General features: G+C 27.5%; 1 protein-coding gene across 1 annotated transcript in view; it reads left to right on the top strand.

Moving 5' to 3' along the window:
* The window catches only part of LOC108577243 (40S ribosomal protein S7-like), a gene marked incomplete at its 3' end in the record, with an annotated part of 1,122 nt that extends 865 nt beyond the window's left edge, over positions 1–257 (top strand). Inside the window, exon 3 of the mRNA XM_017940376.1 lies at positions 78–257. Within this exon, the coding sequence (XP_017795865.1) occupies positions 78–257 (180 nt within the window). The remainder of the gene's footprint in view (positions 1–77) is intronic.
* Positions 258–262: the final 5 nt, after the last annotated feature.

Here is a 262-nt window from a genome sequence, read left to right as displayed (position 1 = left end):
TACATTATTATACTTTAAATGAAAATTAAATTTTTAAACAAACACGAGATGACACATAAATAAAATATTTGTTTTAGTGCATCATTATATATGTGCCTATGCCAAAGTTAAAGGCATTTCAAAAAATTCAGACCAGGCTTGTACGTGAATTAGAGAAAAAATTTTCTGGAAAACATGTTATGTTTGTTGGAGAACGTAAAATTTTACCTAAACCAACAAGAAAAACACGTACTAAAAATAAACAAAAGAGGCCAAGAAGGTA

This window comes from Habropoda laboriosa, unplaced genomic scaffold, assembly GCF_001263275.1.
Source record: "Habropoda laboriosa isolate 0110345459 unplaced genomic scaffold, ASM126327v1 scaffold709, whole genome shotgun sequence".
Taxonomy (NCBI): Eukaryota; Metazoa; Arthropoda; class Insecta; order Hymenoptera; family Apidae; genus Habropoda; species Habropoda laboriosa.
This window is presented reverse-complemented; position numbering and strand designations above follow the sequence as displayed.